The 24,809-nt window shown below is 42.3% G+C and overlaps 1 protein-coding gene across 3 annotated transcripts in view; it reads right to left on the reverse strand.

Annotated features, from left to right (window-relative positions):
• OCA2 (OCA2 melanosomal transmembrane protein) overlaps positions 1 to 24,809 on the reverse strand; it is a 218,243-nt gene that overhangs the window by 121,621 nt on the left and 71,813 nt on the right. For all 3 annotated transcript variants that reach the window (XM_037731346.1, XM_017508501.2, XM_037731347.1), the window contains 4 exons: positions 23,756 to 23,880; positions 22,336 to 22,474; positions 7,883 to 8,015; positions 2,795 to 2,942 (listed from right to left, as the gene is read on the reverse strand). In XM_037731346.1, coding sequence (XP_037587274.1) covers positions 2,795 to 2,942; positions 7,883 to 8,015; positions 22,336 to 22,474; positions 23,756 to 23,880 — 545 coding nt within the window. The remainder of the gene's footprint in view (positions 1 to 2,794; positions 2,943 to 7,882; positions 8,016 to 22,335; positions 22,475 to 23,755; positions 23,881 to 24,809) is intronic.

Below are 24,809 nucleotides of genomic sequence, written 5' to 3' on the forward strand. Positions count from 1 at the left end.
GCATAGCCAAGACAATCCTAAGGGAAAAAAAAAAAAAGCTGGAGGCATCACAATGCCAGACTTCAAACTATACTACAAGGCTACAGTAATCAAAACAGCATGGTACTGGTACCAAAACAGAGACACAGACCAACAGAACAGAGGCCTTGGAAGCAACACCACACATCTACAACCATCTGATCTTGGACAAACCTGACAAAAACAAGCAACGGGGAAAGGACTCCATGTTTAATAAATGGTGCTGGGAAAACTGGCTAGCAATGTGCAGAAAGCAAAAACTGGACCCCTTCCTGTCACGTTACACTAAAATTAACTCCAGATGGATTAAAGATTTAAACATAAAACCTAACACCATAAAAACCCTAGAAGAAATCCTAGGCAAAACGATTCAGGACACAGGCACACGCAAGGACTTCATGACTAAAACACCAAAAGCAATGACAACAAAAGCCAAGATAGACAAATGGGATCTAATTAAACTCCGGAACTTCTGTACAGCAAAAGAAACAATCATTAGAGTGATCCGACAACTAACAGAATGAGCAAAAATATTTGCAATCTACTCATCTGACAAAGGGCTAATATCCGAAATCTGCAAAGAACTAAAACAGATTTACAAGAAAAAAACAAACAAACCCATTCAAAAGTGGGCGAAGGATATGAACAGACACTTTTCAATAGAAGACATATAAGAGGCCAACAAACATATGAAAAAATGCTCATCATCACTGCTCATTAGAGAAATGCAAATCAAAACCACATTGAGGTATCATCTTACACCAGTTAGAATGTCAATCATTAAAAAATCTGGAGACAACAGATGCTGGAGAGGATGTGAAGAAATAGGAACATTGTTACACTGTTGGTGGGAGTGTAAATTAGTTCAACCATTATGGAAGACAGTGTGGCACTTTCTCAAGGATCTAGAAATAGAAATTCCATTTGACCAGCAATCCCATTACTGGGTATATACCCAAAGGACTATAAACTGTTCTACTATGAAGACACATGCACATGTATATTCACTGCAACCTTGTGTACAATAGCAAAGACCTAGAACCAACCCAAATGCCCATCAATGATAGACTGGACAAAGAAAATGTGGTACATATACACCATGGAATACTATGCAGCCATAAAAAACGATGAGTTCATGTCCTCTGTAGGGACTTGGATCAATCTGGAAACCATCATTCTCAGCAAACTGACAAAAGAACAGAAAACCAAACACCGCATGTTCTCACTTATAGGCAGGTGCTGAACAATGAGAACATGTGGACTCAGGGAGAGACGCATCACACACTGGGGGCAGTGGGAGGGGGGACTAGGGGAGGGACAGCAGGGAGGGGAAGGTGGAGGAGGGATAACATGGGGAGAAATGCCAGATGTAGATGAAGGGGGAATAGAGGCAGCAAACCACCTGGTTATGTATGCACCTATGCAACAGCCCTACATGACCTGCACATGTACCCCAGAACCTAAAGTAAAATTTAAAAAAACTATATATATATATATATATATATATATATATATATATATAATTTCAACCACGATTTAAAAAAAAAAGAAAACATAAAAATAAGACCTGCAGAGTTAGACCTTGCCTTAGGATACCCTCATGGTAATCTGCTTCTCAGCAACTGTGTGGCCTCAGGAAGCCACGCCTCCCCAGCCCTCAGTTTCCCCATGTGTGACTAAAACCATATGAGCTGACGGGAACATAGTGAGTCTTGGAACCCACATGTTTCCTCCCACCTGTAACCTGAGATGCACTGAGTGTGTCTTTAACACCCAACACCAGGACAATTTATTGCATCTTTAACTTATGAAGTGTCTCCTTTAAGATCTGCTGCTGCCGAAGCTGGTCCTTCTTTCCCCAGCCTGCAACTCAGGGCCTTCCTGTGGCCGGATGACACTGGTCCTGCTGCTCCAGCACAACTGGGCAAGGTGGGTCCTGGGCGGGGGATGGAGCCAATGCCAGTTGAGCCAGCACTTTATCCCGGATTGTGTGGGACTCCACGCGACTGCCTGTGAATCCTCCCACTAATGGACCAGCCCTTGAGACACCCATGCAGGGTGACCCCTCGGGGCTCAGCGAACCGCAACGTACAGCCTAGATTTCGTTCGCATTTCCCCCTGCCTAGACAGACATCTCCACCCAATCTCAGCTCAGCTGTGAGGACGCTTCAGCTTCAGCATCCCTTGGAGGGTCACCAGGCTCCTGCTTCTTGGGTCTGAGCTTCCAGAACAAAGACAGTTTGGAACTCGGCACCATGTCACAGCAAGGAGAAAAATCGCAACTTCGTGGTGACGCTAGAAGTCTCAGCTTCAATTAACAAATGCCAGAAAACAAATGGAGCGAGACTTCTGTATTCTTTCAGGTGCCTGAAAATCAACTACTGGGAGAGCATTTTGTCAGGTTAGTCTTTGCATGAATGGTTTTGGGTTTTGTCGTGCAACAATCATGATATGCAGAGACAGGAGAGCCCAGGGGTGAAGAGTGTGAGTGCCATGCCCAGTGCCACTGCTTCCAAGCTGCACAACCCTGGGCACGCTGTTCAAATTCTCTGAGACTCTGCTTTTGTGTGTGGTTTTTTTTGTCCTTAAACTGGGCTGTGTACCCTGTGTAGAGCTCAGTGAGGGTTAAATAAAATGCACCATAAGAGGCTCAGCACAGCGTCCATCCCCTAAAAATCATGCATTCGCACGCAGCTAGTGTTGCCATTTTGTTGGGCCCTGTAACGTTCTGCTGCATGCCCGCCAAGAACAGTCTGAGCAGGACTGCACCTAGTACCTGTGGAAGGTGCGCAGCCTCCGGGCGAGCAGGTGCTCCAGTGTCACCACCTTCCCCAGCAGCAGGCGGCGCACGGCAGTCTCCTCGCGGCTGGCCGGGCTGATGCGCTGAGCAGTCAGGCGCCAGACATGAATCTCGTGCTTTAGTTCTGCAGAGAAAGGAAAGGAAGCTTGGGTCTCCCACAACCTCAGGCATCAGCAGCACCCTGCTCTGCTCCCCACAACCCGATGACCAACAGAGACACACACACTCGAGACATGCAGGTGGCCCACGGTCACCCGGAGCAATGGCTTCTCAGCACCAAGCTATTGCCACGGAGCCAGACGACAAAGCAGACATTTAAAAATTATCAAAAAAGTGAAGTAATGCAATTTCAATCCTTTCAGTGAAGAATAAATTCCTTTCTTGAACAAACATATCAAAGCTAGCACCCAACACCTTTTCCCCTTCTTGCAGGAAATATTTGGATCTGCTGCCAGCCAAACTCTAGACATTGCCCAGTCTTTGAGGGGTTTCAGAAGGAGATCTAGTGAAGGGTGAAAACACAAGTGTAATTCTCAGGAGAAGGTTCTCAGGGCTCTCCAGTGGGGCATTTGGTAAGCGGCAGAAGGCAGGGAGGCGCCCTCCAACCAGGCCCCACTCAGCTGTCTCTGACACAAGCGAGAGAGAGGCAGACACCTAATGAAACGCTGAAATCTATAGAATTAGTGGAATTTTCACCCATCACTGAATTCAGACACCTTCTGATAGAGAAGAGTAGACAGAAATGATGTGTCACTTCATTGCCTCTTAAGACACTAAAATATTTCATGAAAATCTATATTTAACCTCTATTTTGCTATTAAAAACATTACAAAGAATAGAAGAAAGCACAATATTTTCATGAAGCACCCCTTAACCACACTACATATCACAAGAATTAAAGATAGGATGAAAAGACACAGCCTTTCAAGCAAGGACTCAGCTGCTTGAAGAGCAGCTCGGGGCAGATTCAAGACATGGCGATCACCCAAAGACCAGGGAAGCCACATGAACATCGTGGGTTCATTAGAAAGGGAAAACCTTTTAAGCCCCTTCTGTTCAGTACGCAAGTACTGATCCCCCGCTGCGTGGCAGACCTACCCCAACAACAAAGATGAGTCAGGCAGTGGGAGCAGCCTATACACGAAGCCTGTGGAGACTCAGAGAGAACGGGCTGGGTCTGGGAGCGCCAGAACTATCTCAGCGAGCACATGGCTTTCTCTAAAGCTTCAGCCCTACCAAGATGAAAACGCTTTAGAACTAAGATACATAATATGTTTTCATTCAGTACATATGGATGCTTTGTAGCTTACTCAAATGAAAGGAACTTGGGTATAATTCAAAGGCCTCTTTGGAGAAACAGATCTATAATTTCCTCTTGAAAAGTCTCACACTTCATTAAACCACCTATGAGGCTATGGTAAGATAAAAAGAAAGGGAAAGAGGAGGTGATATGAACTCACTTTCTGAAACACTGAACCCAGTAACACCATCTGTGGAAGGGCTCCAATGTAAGTTCAGACAGAGCCAGTATTTCAGCCAGTGCTCTAAATCTTGTTATGTAAAAGACAGAACTAAAAGCCATTCCATGAATTACCAGAGACTTTCCAGCCATTCTCTAAAGGCATATTTGCGAAGGGCCACTTTCTGAATCAGCTGGTCAGCTTTAAAGTGCCCACATCTGCATGGCTGATCTCTAGTGCCAGCCCCTGGGTGCAGGCTGGAAGTCTCTCCATACCTTTGTGTTTGGAGAAGCAGAGCCTGGGGGCCAAGGCCATGTTGGCAGAGCTGGCCTTCCAGTCCCGTGTTCCCACTGCAGGTGCTCACTCTCTGGTGGCAGCCTCAGCCACCTTCACGCACACCCAGCACCCACCTGCCTTCTAACCCACCAAACCAAAAAGGATGTGCTGCTCTCCTCAGATCAACCCATGCATTCATACCCAGGTAACGCACTTTTGTATTCCTAGTTGTAGAATGTAATATACAAATTAGGAAGGAATTTAGTTGGGAGGGATTTTGGCCAAGAGAAGGCTCACTCCATTCACCCAGAACTCAGTTTACCAAAACGTGTTCACGTATCAGTTCCCAGACTTCCTCTGCAACTCCTCTGTCATTTCCCCACCCTGTCTACTCTGCTGAGGTCCAAGACCACAGACCCAGCCGCCTACTCACTACTTCCCTCTGAACACTGTGCTGCAACCTCGTAGCTAAACACTTTCTCTCTCTCCCATAAAGTGTCTCTCCTACCCTCACCTTCTTAGTTTTTACACAATGCAATTGTTCTTCTAGGCACACAAGACTGAAACATCATACTCGTCAATGTCATTCTCTTTTATATTTCCATGTTAACATTATTATGCCACAGGTGTCAGATCTGTGTTTGATGCTAAAGGATAAATTTTAATTGGTAAATTACAAGATGGTCTTCCAAAACTGGAAAGAGATATAAGATACACCATAAAGAAACATATGCTAGGGCAGCCTGAGCCTCAAGAGAAGCCCGGGACATGCTGGCACAGCTCCTGTCTGCTTCTTTCTGTCCCTGATTATCTGCTGGTCCAGGCCTCACCCTCTCACATTTCTTAATTTGTATTGTTCCTTAGTAAGCTTTAACCACAGTCACTTCCTACCAACCTGTCCCTGGATAATCATAAAACACCGCTTGTTCTATCTATCTGTCTGTCTGTCTGTCTGTCTGTCTGTCTTACGCCTGTAATCCTAGCACTTTGGGAGGCCAAGGCGAGCAGATCACCTGAGATCAGGAGTTCAAGACCAGCCTGGCCAATACAGTGGAACCCCGTCTCTACTAAAAATACAAAAATTTAGCTGCTGGCAGCTATTAATTTAGATAATAAAATCAAATAAATCTATCACCTTCCTAGATGATAGAAAGATGACTGATATTTATCTAGCTATCATCTTCCTGGATTTACCATTTCCTAGATTAGATGACAGATTATATAGATAAATAGATGATACATAGATAGATAGATAGATAGATTCCTTCTTTCAAATATCCATTAGTTCCCCATGGCCTGCAGAATCAAGTTAAAGATACTAAAGATCTTCAGAGACAACTCTAATTCCCAAATGACCCCCAGCATCAGTGTGAGCTCCAATTCTACCATGTAAGTTTCAACTCTTTGTCTTTGCCACTCTCACCTCTTAGGAGGAGACATCATCTGCTGTCTCGTCACTTACATCTCTATCAGCCTCTATCTTTCTGAGCTTCTCAACATGCTTCTGATGGTATTAGAGTGGCCACATACATGTTTCAAACAGGCAAAGAAAGCACTGTGTGGGATGTGCTCTCACACAGCAGGTGATGGCTTCCAGAGAAACCTAGAGTAGTGAGCTCAGAGCTAGGAATCTCAGGAGAAGCAGCCTAGGCCAGAAAGAGAGAAATGGAACTATACTAGTATTAGCCTAAACTCTCCAGGACAGCTTACTACAACACAGAATTCCTGGGGGTGACGCTGGAAATCTGCATATGCAACGATCATCCTGGGTCACTCTGATCGCCAGGAGGTTGGGAGAGGTGGGCATAATGGGCAGGATGACCACTGAGCTCTCCACCAAGGCACGGCTGTGACACACAACCTCGAGGAGACAGGACGGTCACCCACAACGATCACAGTCTCCCTCGTGCTCCCTTGGTTCTCACATTTTCATCAGAAAATGAAATCTATATATTAATTCACATCTTACTCTACATACACTAGCTGATCATAAAACATTTTAAACACATGTCACTAGTTGTTAAGGGTTGAACTGTGTCCCAGCCCTCAGGTAAGGTGAATAAATTTTCCCAAAAACAAGTTTGTTTTAACAGATGAATCCTGAGAAGGAATGCAAAACAATGTTTTCTCAATGAGATTTTTAAAAATCTCATTAAGTAATTACTCAAATTCTGAATGACGTGACACAGATCTATCTCAGACTGTCACTATCGGAGGAACTAGGGTATGGCAGGACCACGTTCCGGCCTCCAGCCTTCTGTATGGAAACAGAATCGGAGTATCTTACCCAGAACAAAGACAAACTAAGGTCCAGTAAAACACAGGCCAGAGGAATCACAAAGGCTGAGAGAGATCAACATACAATCCGTGAGCCCTAAAATTCCCCAAAGAAGAAGAGCAACTTCATCTGCTGAGCTCTCCTCACCTGAAGCCCCTGTTACCCAGAGAGCCTACACAACAGCATCCACATTCTGGACCCCACTGAGGAAAGCCTGGCTGTTTCTCAAATAATCCATTGTTCCTAATATATTCTACTCAGTAACAGTCTCAGTAAAACATCTACTGAAGTGTTTAAGTGATGAAAATGCAATTGAGAAGACGGCCCCAAGCCCTCGTGCTGTCCTGCTGGCTGGTGCTGGGCATCTGCTGTTTGTTTTTTGAGTCTGAGTCTCACTCTGTCGCCCAGGCTGGAGTGTGGTGGCGCAATCTCCGCTCACTGCATCCTCCACCTCCTGGGTTCAAGCAATTCTCCTGAGTAGCTGGGACTACAGGCATAAGCCACCACACCCGGCTAATTTCCGTATTTTTAGTAGAGACGAGGTTTCATGTTGGCCAGGCTGAACTCGAACTCCTGACCTCAGGTGATCCACCCGCCTCAGCTTCCCAAAGTGCTGAGATTACAGGCATGAGCCACCACACCCAGCCGAGCATGTGCTCTCGATGTCACCTCTTGTGCTGAGTTACGTTGCTGCATTTGCAGTCACATTTAACACTCAAGCTATGATACACTATTAGAGCACGACAGTCTATATGTTAGCGTATTTGTGCCAGACGCATGTGGCTTTAGGAGGTTACGACACGTAAGTTGTACATGGTGGCCATTACTTCCCACATTTTACCACAGTACACTTCACAGAAAACCGAAGAGGCACAGCTCGTGATAGCAGCCCTGAAAACACAGTGTATACTAGCAGGCAGGCGTGGAGAGTCACCGATACTGAGCATGCAGCACCTGTCAACAGATACTTCCTGATAAGAACTTCCCTGGTAAATGAACAATATTATGGTAATGAAATCTGAGCCTACATGAGGAGGCACTTGTACTCACCAACAATCTCACTGGGTTCCTTGTTATAAAGCTTTCGGTTCCAGTAAAGGAGCCTGAGGAGTGGAAAGGAGACCAGGAGAACAAGGCAAATCCCAATGAACATGTGTGCAGTGAATCCGGCAAAGTCCAGGCCCTGGAAATAGACAAGGGGAAATGAAACAGCAGACAGGCCTTTCCTCTGCACAGGCAGCAGCATCCCGAGTCAGGGTCCAGGGATGGCCAGGACCCAGGAGGGAAGGGGCTCACCAGGAATTCCGGGACCTTAGGAAGAGGTCCTGGAGCCCAACACAAAGCCCAAGGAAGACCATGGACTCCTCGCCATGATTTTGAAAATTGTTAAGGTTTGTTTCTTTCACGTCAAACACCAAAAACCAATTATTACACAAATGACAAGCCATCTCATGAAGAAATAAAAGCACGCTACCACATCTAATTCAACCTTGGCTCGCCTTCACCACTAGACTGATGGCTTCCCCAAGACAGAGTGAAAAAAGACTGAATGGGACGAAATACTAAACTATATGATAACATTTGCCCATTTAAAGGTAAATTGAATTTTTAAACGTTTCATTTAAATCTCTGCCATCGATTTGAAAAGAAGCATCCTCACGGCTGGAGAACACAGCCCTTTGCAGGGCACCTGGGGCCCACCAGGGCTGAGGCCGCTGAGAGCATGAGGACCAGCCACAGGGACCCAGGCAGGAACCCTCTCCTTCCCCACATGCTTCCTTTGCCTGCTAGGGGTCTGCGCATGGCAGGCCACTGAGGATATCTTTACAGTTGGGCAAAATCTCCACTAGGTTGATCTGTCCTGGACTAAGTCAGCAGCATCACTGGTTGGTTCTGTTCTTTCACTGACCACGTGCTTTTATACCTTTAGCAAATCTGTGCAGGCACCTCCTGAGCCCCAGCAGGACAGATGGGGCTGCTGTCCCCACGAAGCTGGCCATCTGGTGAGAACTCAAGGTCTTTTCTATAGTGTCGATGGATCACAGGTGCCACAGAGGGGGTGAGAGGCACAGTGACAGTGCTCGACCATGGGGAGCAACAGGGGGCAGGGTGGGAGGGACCACAGGCATCCAGCTTTGCCTTGGGAGCCTGGCAAACCTCTTACATGGGTAGAGAGGTGGCAAGTCACACAGAACAATAGTGAGGATCCCACAATGGGAGTTTGGAAAATCACCTTCCAAAGGACTGGGTTTGAGTGATTTAAATTATATTAATTGTTCCTTATCAAAGTTTACGTATTTGTCCTCTCACTTTTAGAAAATATGTGAATTCACGTTCAACATTGTTAAAGATACAACACAACTAGAGGCCATTATCAATGAAGTTGTGTCAAAGTTTAGAGCTTGCCAATATACAATCATCTGAAACACTATCCCTTGCAGTTACCTGTATATCCAATGGTTGTCCTCGAAAATAGCATTATAAATGACAGATGGAGCTGTATAAGCTAATTCCTGGACAGATAGCAGGGAAACCACACAGAGGTAGGACTCATGGGATGCTTTGGATGATCATATATAAGAATTCACCACTTTTCTGATAGTTCTTCAATTACATTGAATTTTGTGTTTACCTATAGAATTCATATCCCAGATATCTTAAAAAGGTCCACAACACTTTCAGGGGGTTATGAAAATGTTTTAATTTCTTCTAAAACCAGAAGCAAAAAAAAATGAACTGTTGGGTCAGAGAAAATGATTTAAAATATAATACTAATATATTTACACACTAGCTGGGTCATGAAATGCAACTGCTAATATTTTTTAGAGAAAATAGCCAAAGAAGACAGAAGTACCTCTATCCTGAGTAATTCTTGGTCCCTTTGGAACATAATAACTATAAAGTTTTGCCCCATTTGAAATGTTGTGGCAACTGGAGAAAGACGTGATGAGTAGATGAAAGAAAAAAAAAAGCTAAGGAGGTCCTGGGTGTGCATCTGCAGCAAAACAACACAGCGCTGAGTGAAGCATGTGGTTGCTATTGGACTTGGGATGGGTGGATTCATCAAGTAAGAACAATGACAAGGAAAAATCCAAACTGATCATTTCAGGAAACAGGCAGATGCAGTTGTCTGCGCTAAGCTTCTTAGGTGCAGGTATCTGGGCCACCCTGCTGCTTTTATGTGCGTCTGTAATTTCCTAGACTCTCCTCCTTCGTGTACCCAGTAACAAAACCACCCACCAGCACACACACATCAACTCAGCACCTAAATGCGCTCTTTCTGCTTCAAGGCGCTACTTCTGCTTTGTATTGTTTTCTTATTGGCTCCAATCAGTCATTTTCTTCTTAATTTTCCCTGCTGTTCTCATTTGATGGATCAAATGGCCAAATATTAGTCATATAAAACAACCAAAAGAGGAACCCCCAATCAGACTAGAACATTCTCAGATTCACAAGCTACATATATGTAAGGGGATGCACCTGAGGGACTTCTGGCCCACCAGTGTCATTTTCTAGGGATGATGCTTTCAGGCTAGCTCTGTGACAAGTCAAATTGGTCCATTAGGTTGTAAGGCAGGGGCTGAAGCCAAAATGATTTCCTGAATTCTTTCATGTGAAAACTCAAAAGAAAAAAAAGGTCTTACGAAGTGTTTAGCTGAATCTATTGGATATTTTAGTAAAATATGCACGGTGTAATTTGAAGATATTAATTCTGTCTAGACGCCCAGTGAGGAGAGGGCCCAGCACTGCAGGAATGTGTACAGGCAGGAGGGGGTGTGGGCCTCACTGCTTATAAGGGATCCATCAAGCATGGGCACAGGGGTCCTGGCACATATGGGGCTAAAGAAAGGGCCTTTGGCAGAGACATGGATCCCAGCATGCTGAAAACAAAGCAAGCCACGGAAGGGATGAGCTCTGCTAGACAGTGCTGACCTGGGCATTGAAAAGAGTAAAAAACAAAGACCCCTGAAGGCACACAAACCACAACAACAAAAAACACCTGCAAAGGAAATTAAGAGGGGACCAGAAAGGCAGAGCACGGCCCACTACAAAGTGACGCTAAGTTAGCACCCAATGGAGTGCGAGAAAAACAATAGTGGAGGAGAAACCAAACAACTTCACAGCACATGCAGCACGGCAGGAACACGTGAAAAACGCTGCATCATGCACAGCGCGGTGGGAAAGTGTGCGGATGGTCCCAGCGTGCACCGCGCGGTGGGAAAATGTGCGGGAGGTCCCAGCGCGCACAGCACCGTGGGAAAATGTGCGGGAGGTCCCAGCGCGCACAGCGCGGTGGGAAAGTGTGCGGATGGTCCCAGCGCGCACAGCGCGGTGGGAAAGTGTGCGGATGGTCCCAGCGTGCACCGCGCGGTGGGGAAGTGTGCGGGAGGTCCCAGCACTCACAGTATGACAGGGAAAGCCTGAAGAACGCCCCAGCAAGCACCGCATGGTGGGAAACCGCGAGAAAACGTCCGGGCACACACAGCATACTGGGAAAACAGGAAGGACGTCACAGCACGCACGGCATGGTGGGAAAACGTAAAGAAACGCCGACCATGAACAGTATGGCAGGGAAAGCCTAAAGCACACTCCAGCGCGCAAGGCATGATGGGATGTGAGAAACGCTCCAGCACGCACGGCATGGTGGGAAAACGGGAAGAACGTCCCAGCAAGCCCAGCGCATGGCATGGTGGGAAAAGTTTAAAAACATCCAAGTGCACGACGTGGGGCAGGAAGGGAAAGCTGTCTACTGAGAAGATGCCACTGCGAAGCGCAGGAGCACGCCTCCCTCAAGAGACTTTTCAGGTATTATGTTAGATAGTTGAATAGTTTTGTTCACCACGGTGAGTCTCTGTGGAACAGGCATAAAGGAGCAAATGTAATCAGCAAAGAAAAATGTTATCCCATTAGCTTGTTAGGAGCCAAAGGTGCACGCTGATGCTGCAGGCAGGCAGACTCGTGCTCACCCCAGCGAGGCTTACGGTTGGGGAATAAGTGGTTGTCCACATGGTGGATCCTGGAGATCCTTCCTACCTACCTGTTGCTGCAAATACCACCAACAGAGACTCATCCCAAGAGACCTGGGAGAGGTCAGCCTGGTGCAACAATGGTAGGTGCAAAGAGCTTTCCTCACAACTTCTGTCATTTCTGCGTAATGCTCAGAAAATGTGGACGACTGTTCGTACGTGACTTCTTTACTGTTCCAAACTCTAGTGCCGATTTATTATTCCTCTGAACTACGTTAAGTATTCATTTTCTTCGTGATTTTGTTTTCATTAGCTTCAGGGGTACAAGTGGTTTTTGGTTACATGGATAAATTGTATATTGATGAAGTCTGGGATTTTAGTGCACCCGTCACCTGAGTAGTGTACATTGTACATAATATGTAGTTTTTCATCCGTCACCCCCTCCCAACCTCCCCTCTTCCTAGTGTCCAATGTTCTGGTTACCAGTGCATGCCTTTGCTTACTCACAGCTTAGCTCCCACTTAAAAGTGATAAAATGTGGTATTTGGTTTTCCATTTCTGAGTTACTTCACTTAGAATAAGGGCCTCCAGTTCCATCCAAGTGCTGCAAAAGACATTATTTCATTATTTTTTATAACTGAGTATTCTATGGTGTATGTGGGAGTATACATACACATATGTAAGAAAATGTGAGACTATATATATGATGCCCATCAACAGATTATATATATATATATATATATATATATAATCTCACTGTATATATATCTCACATAATCTCATATTTAATCCCATTTTATATATATGACATTATATATATAAAATGAGATATATATTCTCTACATGTGAGATTATGAGATTATATAACATATTCATATATATGACATTATATATATTCTCTATATATGAGATTATGAGATTATATATTATACTCATATATTATATCTTATTTTGTATATATATAATGAGATCATATATCATATATCATATATAATCTAATTAGATATATGTGATCTCATATATATATTATATATAATGAGATTTTATATATATGTGATCTCATATATGATATATATATCATATATCACATATCATATGATATATATATGAGATCACATATATATAAAATCTCATTATATATAATGATAAACCCCGACAGGCCTTACCACCTCTTGCCCTCAGCGTATATACCACCATCTTCAGCAAACTCTTTAAAGATTGTAAAGTAAGCACAGTATTATCATAAAAACCATAGGCCAAGGTGTAGTCAATGAAGTGGGAAGAAATGGGCTACATTTTCTAAATTAGAAAATTCTATGACAACTTTTATGAAATCTAAAGACCTAAGGTGGATTTAGCAGTAACTCATGAATAGAGAGCTTGACTGAATAAGGCCATGAAGCACACACACACCACCCGTCACCCTCCTCAAACATCATACAAAAGTACCTTGCCAACAAGCCACTACACACTGATAGATGGGGGTAAGTCGTAACATGGTAAACGTATTGGAAAGTGCGCTCGGACGAATCAAAGTGTAGCTTAAACTAAAGCATCCGACTTACACCCGGAAGATCTCATCAACAGCTGATCACTTTGAGCTAACTCTAGCCCAACCTCATATAACTATATTATTTAACTACAATAATTAAACCATTTACCTATTACAAAAGTACAGGCGATAGAAATTATATTTAGGTCCAATATAGTACCGTAAGGGAAAGATAAAAACTTAATAAAGCATAAAAAAAGCAAAGACAAGCCCTTCTACCTTCTGCATAAGCAATTAACTAGAAATAGCTTTGTATAGAGAACTTCAACAACAGCCCCCGAAACCAAGCTAGCTACCCAAGGATAGCCGAAGAGCACACCCGTCTATGTGGCAAAATAGTGGGAAAATCTATGGGTAGTGGTGACAGACCTACCGAGAGCCGAGTGATAGCTGGTTTTCCAAGACAGAATCTTAGTTCAACCTTAAATTTCCTTACAGAACTATTTAATCCTCCCATAAATTTAATTGTTAGTCTCAAGAGGGACAGCTCTCTAGATCCTATTAAATAACCTTTTATAGAGAGTAAAACATTTTACTACCATAGCTGGCCTAAATGCAGCCACCAATTAAGAAAGTGTTTAAGCTCAATACTCAACTATTCTTAATCCTACCCATCTTACTCATTATATATATAATCTCATCACATATAATCTAATATATATGATCTCATTATACATATATAATCTCATTTTATAAATGTGATCTCATATAATCTCATGTACGATGAGATCATATATAATCTCATGGTATATATGATCTCATATATAATCTGATCATATATATGATCTAATCACATATATGATCTCATATATAATCTCATATGATCTCATATATAATCTGATCATATATAATTTCATCATGTATGGTCTCATCGTATATGATCTCACATATAATCACATCATATATAATCACATTATATATGATCTTGTCATATATATAATCTCATCATGTATAATCTCATCCTATATATGATCTCATCCTATATATCTCATCAAATATCTGGTCTCATCATATATATGATTTCAACATATATATGATCTCATCAAGTATCTCATATATATAATCTCATCCTATATAATCTCATCATGTATACAATCTGATCATATATGATCTCATCATATATAATCTTACCATATATAATCTCATAAATATATATATGTTCTCATAATCTCATGATATATAATCTGATCGTATATGGTCTCATCACATAGAATCTCATCATATATAATCTCATATATATGATCTCATAAATATATACATATATACATAATCTCATCATATATGATCTCACCATATATAAAATCTCATTATATATATATATTTCATTATATATATAATCTAAGAGGGATTATAATCTTAGAGGGAAGTCATTCAGTTATTCTCAATGAAGTATGATGCTAGCTATAGATCCACAGATGTTCTTTACTGGGTTGATGAATTTCTCTTTCTTCCCTAGTTTATTGGAAGATTTTATCAGTAATAGATACTGGATTTTGCCAAATGTTTTTCTGCATCTATTGAGATGATCATATGGTTTTCTCATTGAGTTTGTTAGTAAATTACATTGATTAATATTTCAGATATCATAACAATCTTCCATTGGATAAATTCTACATGGTTAAGATGTATTATCTACTTATATATTGTTAAATTCGATTTACAGATTTTTAAAATATTAAATCTATGTTCACAAGAAATATTTATCTCTAGTTGCCTTTTCTCATACTGGTTTTGTCTAGTTTAGATTATCAGAGCCGCATAGAATTAATTGGGAAGTACTCTCCTTCTTTTCCATTTACTGTAAAGCTTTGTATAGAATTGGTATTACGACATTATTTTTTCCTTAACTATTTGGTAGAATTCACCAAAGAATTCACCAAATAGCCTGAGTTATTTGTTTATGTTGTTTTTGTTCTTTGTGGGAAGGTTTTTTAACTACATATTTGACTCTTTTTATAGATATAGGGCTAATCAGGTTACCTACATCTTCCTGAGTGAAGTTTTAGAGAATGTGTCTTTCCAAAAAATTGTTGTATCTAAGTTGTCAGTTTATATAGAGTTCTCCATGATCTTCTCTAATAATAATGTTAATGTCTGTATGCTCTGTTGTAATATAACAACTCTTATTCTTGATATTAGTAATTTGTATCTCCTCTCATTTTCCTCATGAGCTTGGCCAGATGTTTATCAATATTATTGATCTTGTCAAAGAACCAGCTTTTGCTTTCATTGATGTTCCCTATTTTTCTGGTCTGTGTATATTTTTTCTTCTGCTTACTTTAATTTACTCTTCTCTTTTTGGTTCCATAGGATAAAACTGAGGTTATGGATTTGAGACACATATTTTCAAATACAGGTGTTTAGTGTTATAAATTTCCTTCTACATACTGCTTTAGAGTAGGGACCAGCACACTTGGAGGCTGGAATACAGCCGTATCCGTTCATTTATATTTTGTCTATGACTGCGTTCATGCTATATAATGGTGCAGCTGAGTAATTGCAATGGAGACCATATGACCCACATGCCTACAAAAGTAACTATATGTACCAAAACAGAGATATAGACCAATGGAACAGAACAGAGGCCCTGGAGGCAACGCCACACATCTACAACCATCTGATCTTTGACAAACCTGACAAAAGCAATGGGGAAAGGATTCCCTGCTTAATAAATGGTGTTGAAAAAACTGGATAGCAGTGTGCAGAAAGCAGAATATCTTCTGGACCCCTTCCTGACACCTTACACTAAAATTAACTCCAGGTGGATTAAAGACTTAACACCATAAAAACCCTAGAAGAAAACCTAGGCAAAACCATTCAGGACATAGGCATAGGCAAGGACTTCATGACTAAACCACCAAAAACATTGGCAACAAAAGCCAAAATAGACAAATGGGATCTAATTAAACTCCAGCGGTTCTGTACAGCAAAAGAAACAATCATTAGAGTGAACCAGCAACCAACAGAATGGGAAAAAATTTTTGCAATCCACCCATCTGACAAAGGGCTAATATCCAGAATCTACAAATAACTAAAACAGACTTACAAGAAAAAACAAACAAACCCATCCAAAAGTGGGTGAAGGATATGAACAGAAACTTTTCAAAAGACATATATGAGGCCAACAAACATATGAAAAAATGCTCATCATCACTGATTATTAGAGAAATGCAAATCAAAAGCACATTGAGATACCAGCTCATGCCAGTTGTTAGAATGGCAATCATTAAAAATCTGTTGTAGACAGCAGATGCCGGAGAGGATGTGGAGAAATAGGAACACTTTTACACTGTTGGTGGGAGTGTAAATTAGTTCAACCATTGTGGAAGACAGTGTGGCACTTCCTCAAGGACCCAGAAATAGAAATGCCATTTGACCCAGCAATCCCATTACTGGGTATATAGCCAAAGGATTATAAATCATTCTATTAGAAAGGCACATGCACACATACGTTCATAGCAGCATTGTTTACAATAGCAAAGACCTGGAACCAACCCAAATGCCCATCAACCATAGACTGGACAAGGAAAATGTGGCACATATACACCATGGAATACGAGGCAGCCATTAAAAATGATCACTTCCGTGTCCTTTGTAGGGACATGGATGAATCTGGAAACCATCATTCTCAGCAAACTGACACAAGAACAGCAAATCAAACACCACATATTTTCACTCATAGGCAGGTGTTGAACAATGAGAACACATGGGCACAGGGAGGGGAGCATTACACACTGGGGTCTGTTGAGGGGGCCAAGGGAGGGACAGCGGTAGGGGAGGTGGGGAGATTGGGAAGGAATAACATTGGGAGAAATGCCAGATGTAGGTGACGGAGTGATGGAGGCAGCAAACCACATTGCCATGTGAGTACCTATGCAACAATCCTGCATGATCTACACACATACCCCAGAACCTAAGGTACAATAAATTTTTTTTAAAAAATTAACTATATGGCCTTCTAAGAAGTCTCCTGACTTCTGCTTTAGAAGAATCACACAAATTTTGATATGTTCTGTTTTCATTATAATTCAATACAAAATTGCTCTGGACTGAACTGTGTTTCCCTGAAAGTCTCCTGACCAAAGCCCTGCCCCATCCCCTCAATAGGGTAGTATCAGGAGATGGAGTCTTTTGGAGGTGATAGGGCATAGAGGAGGTCACAAGGGTAGAGACCTCATGCTAGGATTAACGCCTGTGTAAGAAGAGATGCCAGAGAGCTTCCTGTCTGCCTCTTCTCCCTGCCTCCCTGCCACATGAGGACACAGAGATGGCAGCCATCTGCAAGCCTGGAAAAGAGCCCTCACCAGAGAATGAAATCCACTAGATCTTGAACTTTCTAGCCTCTAGACTGTGAGAAATAAATTGCTGTTATTTAAGCTGCCCAGCGTATGGTATTTTGTTATGGTATTCCAAGCTGATAAGTACAAAAATACTTTCTAATTTCAATCAGTCTTCTTTGACCCTTGGATTACTGAAATGTGTGCTAGTTTCCAGATATTTGAAGATTTTCCAAATATCTTTGTTTAATTCAACTATGGTCAGAGAAAATATTTACATTACTTGAATCTTTTTAAATTTATTGAGATTTGTCTTAAGACCTAGAATCTATTTCAGTTAATGTTTTATGTGCACTTGGAAAAAATAAACATTATTCTGATGTTGAGTGGAGTTTTCTATAAATCTCAATTAGGTCAAGTTAGTTAACAATAATGAAGTTTTCTATATCCTTGCAGATTTTCTACTTGTTCTTTCAATTATTGTGAGAATTGTACTGAACTTTCCAACTGTAATTGAGGATATATTTCTCTTTGCACTACTATCAAGCTTCACATATTTTGAAGCTGTCATTAATCACATAAATGTAATTTTTATGTCCTCTATATGAATTTACCCCTTTATGATGATGAAATGTTCTTTAGTCCTAGTAATATTCTTTGCTCTGCAGTCTACTTTGTCAGATATTAATATAGCCACTTTCTTGAGTCTTTTGCCATTCAACTATTTGTGTCCATATATACATACATATATTTGAGACAGAGTTTCACTCGTTACCCAGGCTGGAGTGCAACGGCGTGATTTTCTCTCACTGCAACCTCCACCTCCCAGGTTCAAGTGAGTCTCCTGCCTCAGCCTCCCGAGTGGCTGGGATTCCAGGCACCCACCACCACGCCTGGCTAATTTTTTGTATTTTTAGTAGAGAGAGAGTTTCACTATGTTGGCCAGGCTGGTCTCAAACTCCTGATCCCAGGTGATCCACCAGCCTCAGCCTCCCAAAGTTCTGGGATTACAGGCATGGCCCACCACGCCTGGCCTTGTGTGTCTTTATATTCTAAACATGTGTCTTGTAAGCAGCACATGCAGATGTTCCCTGACTTAGTTTCGTTCAATTTACAATTTTTCAATTTCACAACAGCACAAAACCATCTCAACTTTGATGTAATGTACAATATTCAATAAGTTACACGACACATCCAGCACTTTATTATAAAATAGGCTTTGTGTTAGAATTTGCCCAACTATATGCTAATGTAAGCGTTTGGAGCACATCTAAGGTGGGCTAGGCTAAGCTATGATGTTCAGCAGGTTAGGGATATTAAACACATTTGGCTCATGACATTTTTAATTTACAATAAGTTTATCTGGATGTAATCCAAAGTCAGCTGAGGAGCATCTATAGTTGAATGGTAAAGTATTTCTATGCTATGTAATTATTATAGTTAGATAACTCATACAACTTGTTTTATGTCTGTTTCATCATAGTTTGTTTCCTTTTACCCTTTTTCTACATTCCATTCCATTAAATAAATACTATTTATGATTCCACTTATACTCTTTGTTGCCATTAGCTGTAACTCTTTTTCCTTTTGGTGGTTGCTTTGGAGTTTATCGTGTACATTTTTAAGTTGTCACGGATTACCTTCAAGTTATACCAATTTACATATACAATAAAAATCTTACATTAATATACTTTAATTTCTCCCTTTCCAGGCTTTATTTTATTGTCATCAATTCTACTTACATGTTACATTATTATTTTTTAAATAATTATTTCAAAGTGGTTTGAATACTTATGTGAATTTACCTATATAGTTACTCTTTTTAGTGTTCTTCATGTCTGTGTGAAGATCCATGTTTCCATTTGCTGTCATTTTCCTTCTGCCTTAAGGACTTCCTTTAGCATGTCTTACCATGTGGGTCTGCTGTTGATGAATTCTTTTTGGCTTTCCTATATGAGAAAATGTCTGGGTTTTGTAAGTAAGAAAAAGAAATTTTCACTGGGTGTCGTACTCTGAAGTAACAGGTGTTTTCTTTCAGTAAAGGTATTGCTCTATTGTCTTCACATGTGCATTATCTCTAAAGGGAAATATATTGTCATCTTCATCTTTGTTTCCTGGCCCGTAACATATCTCTTTGGAAACTTAAAGATTTTCTCTTCATCATTGCTTTGAAATAATTTTATTATGATGTGCCTTAGTGTAGTATTCTTCATGCTTCTTGTGCTCTGGCTTCACTGAACTTGATTCTGCAGGTTTATACCATTCATAAAATCTGGAATTTAGGACCATTTTTAAGATGTCTTTTTCGGATCCCCTCTCTCCTTCAGAGGTGAGAATTGCATATGACGTCTTCCCATAGCTCACTAATGCTTTCCAGTCCTTGTTATTCTCTTTTTACACTGTTTCATTTTGCATCTATGTCAAGTTCAAGTTCATTAATCATTCCTTACATAATGTCTAATATGCCATTAATCCCAAGTGTATTTCTGTCTCAGACATTGTAATGTTCATGTCTAGATGTTTGATGTGGGGCTTTTTTAATATCTTTAATGTTATTACTTAATTTGATGAATATCTGTAACACCGTTGTAATAACAATTTTAATGTCCTAGTCTGCTAATTCTAGCACCTGTGTCTGTTCTAGGTCCATTTCAAATGGTTTGTATCATCCCTGTCACAGGTTATCTTTTCTTTCTTTTTTTATATTCCTGATAATCACTGATTGCTTGCCAGACATTGCAAATTTTACCCTTTATGTTGTTGAATACTTTTGTATCACTCTAAATATTCCTGAGGTTTGTTCTGGGATGCAGTTTATTCTGGGATGTCGGAAACAGTTTGGTTCTTTGGGGTCTTAGTTTCAAGATTTCTTAGGTGGAACCAGAGCATGTTCATTTGAGAGTTAATTACCTCTCACGACTAAGACAAGAGCCTTCTCAGTACTCTATCCAATCCATAAATTAAGAGGTTCAGCCTGCCTGGCAGAATAGACATCATTGCTCCTGTCCTAGTGTGTGTCAAGCACTCTTTCCTCTCATCTTTCTGGATTGCTCTCCCCAGGTCTCAGGTAGTCTCCTCGTACGAATGCACTGATCCGAACACTCTGCTGAATACTCCAAGGGGAACCTCTGAGGATCTCTGCAGTTCTCTCTCCCTGGTCAGCTCTGTCCTCTCTGGGCTCTCGCTGCCTTGGTCTCCCCAGACTTTCAGCTTCACCCTCGCAACTCAGGGAGTCTCAGGGGCTCTGCCAGGATCGTCCCTCCCTGCACTGCACTCTGGAAGCTCTCTCAAGTAGTGAGCTGGAGCAGTCATAGAGCCCACTGCATTTGTGTCCCATCTCGCAGGGATCACTGTCCTTTTGTGTCTGGTGTGCAGTGTCTTGGTTACCATAGTTTTGTCTGGTTTGGGTTTATTTTTGTTTTATTTGTTTGGCTATCTCAGGCAAGAGAGTAAATCCAGGCCCTGTGACTCCGTATTAGCCAGAAGTAGAAGCTGTGCTGTCTTTTGTATTCAAATATATCCATATACAAACACTCTGGGATGCTATCTGCAACAAAATATTAAAAGGATTTACCTCTGGTTTGTGGAATTACGAATTTTTATTGTGTGTGCGTGTGTCTATGAGACTTCCGTTTTCTACAAAAAAATATATTACTTTTTTATGGAATGAAACTAATAATACAGCTTTTCCCAAAAATAGTTCTTTTCCATGAGCATGAGCTGCCTCCTGGTAACAGGTGCCCTTAGGCTAAACCTCAGGCTGTGTTAGCACCTGCTATGCTCCAGGGTGGCACAATCATGGCTGCACACCTCAGCTCACACAGCAAGGTTGCTGCAGTGTTGCCAAGCAGTTTCCCAGGGCAACTAGGGAATGCAGGGCCATACCCAGAACCTCTAGAGCATTCTGGTCCCATGAAGTGGCCATTAACACCCTGGAGTCAGGGGTTCTCAAAGGTTTAAACATTTTTATGAAACACAGTTCAAATACAAACACACTGACACCATTCAGACACATACACACACATAAATACATCATCTACAAGAAATAATACCAACGTGGAAGCATTTTTACTGATACCTGACAGAAGGGAGATTGAGAAAATTCTAATGATCAAAGAGTAGAGAATGAAAATTAATTATATAGTTCTAATTTTCACGCTTGAAGATACGTAAAAGACCATTTCACTCTTTAATACTTTGTCATTATTACACTATACAAAGAAATTATACACTAATATTTATATGGGGCTTTCAGGTAGTTTATTTCTAAAGACATTTATTTCCAACCCTTAAAAAATAAATTTTAAGTCCTTCATCATAAATTAATGTACCACAGTTAAGAAGAGAATCTCATATCTCCAGTGAGAGGGAACAGGTCATCTTGTTTTTAATGTTAGTTGGAAGAAACCTCAGTTCCTATTAATATAATTAATATAACATACTATGACTGCCTATATCATGTTATCCAGTTATTTCTTTAAAAACTGATCAGAATGAGAATGAAATCAATTCAAGCTAGTTAACTCCAGGAATGAAGGACCAGTCACCTAACATCCCACTCTTGAGATGCCCAGTAGCACTCACTATGAAGAGCTGGTGTGATGATCTTGATTTCTAACAAAGGCGTCCATGTGGGGGAGTGGTGGTCCATGAGTGTTAAGTGGAGGTGTGTGTTTTTGGAAGCAACCCTAGCACGCTGGTACGTACCATCTTCCTCAGCTCTTGGTTGGAAACAATAATGACATTTGGTGGGTCCCCAATGGCAGTGGCAGCTCCTCCAATGTTTGTGAAGATCACTTCTGCAATCAGGACTTGTCTTGGATCCAGGTTGAGCACTTCACATAACCTGTCACAAATGGAGGAAAACGAAAGCAGTCCCACGGTACACATCGTGAAAGGCCCACATGCAACCCAGATATTTTTAAGGCACTTGCTCGTATAAGGGAGGCGCGCGCGCGCGCACGCACACACGCACACACACACACATCCGTGTGAGGAGGGCAGTGCTGTTGGGGAATGAACAACTGCAGCAACCTCAGCAGGCAGGACAGGGCAGGCCCTCCACAGCCAACCTGGTGCTGGTGGTCAGGTCCTCTGGGCCAGTGTGGGGGTGGTGTGGATGGCTCACACTGGGCCTGCTGACTCAGCCCCTTTCCCACCTTCCCCTTCCTGGATACCAAGGCCCTAAGCTCTCTTCTCATCCCTTCCCTTTGTTTCATTCATCTTTGTATTTTTTATTTACTTTTTATTGCTATAATACTGGGGGTACATGTGATACTGTAATACATTCATATAATCAAAGCAAGTAACTGGGATACCCGTCCCCTTAAATAGCTATCTGTTCTTTACCCTCAGAGCATTCCAGTTATTCTCTTCCAGCAAGGTAGAAGTGCACAGTCTATTCATGGTAACCGTATTCACCCTACTTATCTGTCAGGCCACACTCTACAGCTGTGCAGCTCCACCACGGCCTCACACTAGATTTGTGCTGGAATCCAGGAGTCCTACGGCTTGGCCAGCACAGACCAGTGCCTGGGAGTGGGCCAGGCAGTGGCGCTCTACAGCGCCCCAGGGGACCCAGCATGCACAGAGTGGGGAAACACTGCTCTAAAGAAAGTATAGAAGGCACATCCCAGCATCCCCCACACCTGCCCATCCACATGGCCCACGCTTCATGCCTCTGATGAGGAACCTCACAGTGGCTGTTCCACCTCCCCCCAGCTACATGACCCTGTGAGCCCTGAGCATGTGTGTGACCTGCTGAGCTGGCCCAGATGGTACATAGTGATGGTGAAGAACATGGACAGGGACTCTTGGCACCTGGTGGTCTGGGGTGAGCCATTCTTGTCCACGTGTCTCCCCATGAGAGCACAATCTCCAGGAAAGCAAGGCCTGTGTCTTCTACCTCTCGCAGGCATTTCTGCCACCGGATTCTGCGGCCCCACTGCTTGCAGTGTGTGTGAAGTCATACACAGCAGACAGGGGCTGGACTGAAATGCAGTGAACTGTGGGCACGACCGCCCACCTTTTCACGCACCTGAGAATGGAGCCTGGAGCCAGGCCATGCAGCCAGAGCACACACCTGCCAGAGCCTGGCCACAACCCCAAAGCAGAGGTGCTCTCATACCTTATGGTCACAGGTGTGAAGAGGAGCATGGTGGTGACGTTGTCCAGGAAGGCAGAGAAGACGGCCGCGATGAGACACAGCATGATGATCATGGCCCACACCCGTCCCCGGGAGAGCTGGTATGCCTGGCCGTACACACACAGAGGATACAAGCCAGGGTCAGCGGGCTCGTAAGAACAGAGGCTGCCTTTCATTAGTGACTTTAAGAACAGGGAGCCAAGCTAACACTGCCCCATGGGTTAAGACGTAGACCCACAGAGTCCTCGGGGGCTGAGATGAGACAGTGCTGGCCCCCACAGTTCCTAGACATTCTAAATCCTCCCTAGTCAACACTGTCACCCCTCTGATCCTCCTCCTTCACAGAGTCCCTGTGAGAGTTAATTTGTCACAAGGTGATGACTCTCAGTCAACGTAATGCCATTAGTATTCTGGTTAGACAACCTGAGCTTTGAAAGTTGGGATCCATGTGAGCCTAGTGTCTGCTGATCTCCGGGGAACTAAGGGATACTTTACTAAGTAAGGAGTAAGAGACCAAACCTCCACCTGGCAAGTGCAAGATGGCGGACAAAGATGACAAAAATCACAGCACAGTTCTGTCATTCAGAGTTTACACAGGGTTTGCTGAGTAATTTTTTAAAAGACCTTTTCAGTTTCAAAAAATAAATATTCACGCACAGCACTAGAATGCATTAGCAGGGCATGGTACACGATGAGCTCTCCTCTTGCCCACCCTGAATGACAGGACAGGTAAATCCTGGAGGCCAGAGCTGGCTGGTGAAGCTCCCCAGGGTTCCAGTTAAAAACATGACTGTGTATATATTCAGTATTTAGAAGGTAATCATGGAAATTACTTCACCAAAAAGCAAAGTAATCTGAAACTAATGGCTTGAAATATTTGGATACTCTAATATACAAAACAATTTTTGGCCGGGCGCAGTGGCTCAAGCCTGTAATCCGAGCACTTTGGGAGGCCGAGGCGGGTGGATCACGAGGTCAAGAGATCGAGACCATCCTGGTCAACATGGTGAAACCCCGTCTCTACTAAAAATACAAA

The sequence above is a fragment of the Cebus imitator genome, unplaced genomic scaffold (assembly GCF_001604975.1).
Source record: "Cebus imitator isolate Cc_AM_T3 unplaced genomic scaffold, Cebus_imitator-1.0 Scaffold392, whole genome shotgun sequence".
In the NCBI taxonomy this organism is placed as follows: Eukaryota; Metazoa; Chordata; class Mammalia; order Primates; family Cebidae; genus Cebus; species Cebus imitator.